Source organism: Echinococcus granulosus, assembly GCF_000524195.1.
Source record: "Echinococcus granulosus chromosome Unknown EG_S00524, whole genome shotgun sequence".
Classification (NCBI taxonomy): Eukaryota; Metazoa; Platyhelminthes; class Cestoda; order Cyclophyllidea; family Taeniidae; genus Echinococcus; species Echinococcus granulosus.
This window is the reverse complement of record NW_020170903.1, coordinates 1-1,718: the sequence shown is the minus strand read 5'-3', so window position 1 is coordinate 1,718 and position 1,718 is coordinate 1. Positions and strand designations below refer to the sequence as shown.

General features: G+C 45.0%; 1 protein-coding gene across 1 annotated transcript; it reads left to right on the top strand. All coding sequences in view use genetic code 11, as the record gives it.

Moving 5' to 3' along the window:
• Nucleotides 1-416: 416 nt before the first annotated feature.
• Nucleotides 417-1,014, top strand: EGR_11214 (hypothetical protein; the record flags this gene model as incomplete). The annotated part of the gene is made up of 2 exons (XM_024500461.1): nt 417-483; nt 815-1,014. 2 exons carry the CDS (start codon nt 417-419, stop codon nt 1,012-1,014), a joined length of 267 nt encoding a protein of 88 aa, XP_024345125.1.
• Nucleotides 1,015-1,718: the final 704 nt, after the last annotated feature.

The following is a 1,718-nucleotide window of genomic DNA, read 5'->3' as shown; positions in this document are numbered from 1 at the left end:
TTTACTCTTTTCCATGCCTTACTTACTTGCAGCGGACAAATTTCCACTACCCTCCTTCAATCTCACATGCCGAAACGTATCGTTGCACACGAATGCAGGCCGAATGTCCTAGCAAATAAGAAGATTATCTCTCAATAAATGAAAATGGCAGAGAATGCTCTGCAATATTGGAGGTACACTTTTGTGCTTGGAGAATTTCCTGCGCGAATGCAACGTTGTCACATGCTAGAAGTGGGTCAAGTTGAACCACCCACACCCACCGCAACTTGGCGCACAGGCTGTGGCACTGTTGTTACTTGCGTCTAAAATATTCCCACTAACAGTGCTTAAGCTTATGAGACAACGATGTTTCTTGCTAAAGAATTGAATCCATTTGTGGAATATTCGGCCAAGTGGCATGGAATTGATGAGGTGGTATGAGTAGCAGTAAGAGTGGTAGTAGTAGTGGTGGGGTGATTGAAATGGGTGGTGGGTGTAGCAAAGGTGAGCATTCCATAATGTCGAAGAAGTAAAGGTGGGAGTTTTCACGCAGTAGATGCTGCTGATACAATTACTGGAGTACGGACGTCAGACTAGCAGTTAGTCAAATCAAAGAGGCTTGGAGTTGATCTATGCGAACGGACGAGAACGAATGGACATTTTGGCACGCATCCCCCTCTTGAGGTGTTTCCCGCGTCGCTATACGCGAATTCGATGTTGTGAGGGAGGAAAGTGGATTGGCGTGGACACGGATGGGGAAGGCATGGAACTTCTTGCCACTTCTTAAGCTTGGCTGTGGATGCTGTCGTACGTGGCAAATTCCTCATTTCTGCAGATGACTTCATTGCCTGTCTCATCACTCCACTGTTAGGCATTGCGATGACTGGTCGAAGGCTCTTCATTTTTGATTATGCGCACCCTATCATTGAGCTGCTTTGGCCTTTTATTGAAGTTGGCATGAAGTGGACTCCTTCCCTGACCTGCAACTTCTTGTATCTCCAGCCGAACCGACGGTGGGAGAAGTCGAAGGGGTAGCTGAATGGCACTTCAACACTATCCAATCAATTGTGTATCTTCTAAGTTTACACAATTATAGTCTGGAATTTGTTTTTCCCTCAGTAAAAATGGATAGAAACACTTGCTTTATTATTGGAACCAATTTCATTTTATCTCTGTTGCGAAAGAGTTACAGCTGATAGGTGTGAAGGGAAGCAAAAACACTTAAGAGGTTGCTAAAGTTGGTATTCACGAGGATTCTGCTCATTAGGAGGTTCATGTAGGCCAACTGTTAGAGGTAGAATCTTCATAGAAAGGCAAACAAATGTGAAGATTACCCGATGCACGTCGAACATAGAGACACCATAAACCGAGACCTGAATGCAGCGTTTGGGAAAGGGTAGGCGAAGTGTACAAGGGGATGTAGCCTCTAGCCCACTACCACTTTATGGTCATTCCAGCTTGAATCTCTATATGGTTCGCTTCTATGCGGAGAATAACAGATTTCCCGTCTTGGTGGAGGAGTCCATCCACCGGCGTGGGTCTCACACTTCAGTTTGGTAGTGAAGGTGAACAACGTTTGTTGCTGTTATACATAACACAAGTAGCTAGCAGGTTGGAAAGAGGATTTTGGCTAAATGAATGAGCATAATAATGGAGTTAGTAGAACGCCAATCACCAAGTAGCCTGAGTGGTCTAACTCCTGCAACTTTGATGCAGATTGCCAGTTTGGGACGGATGTT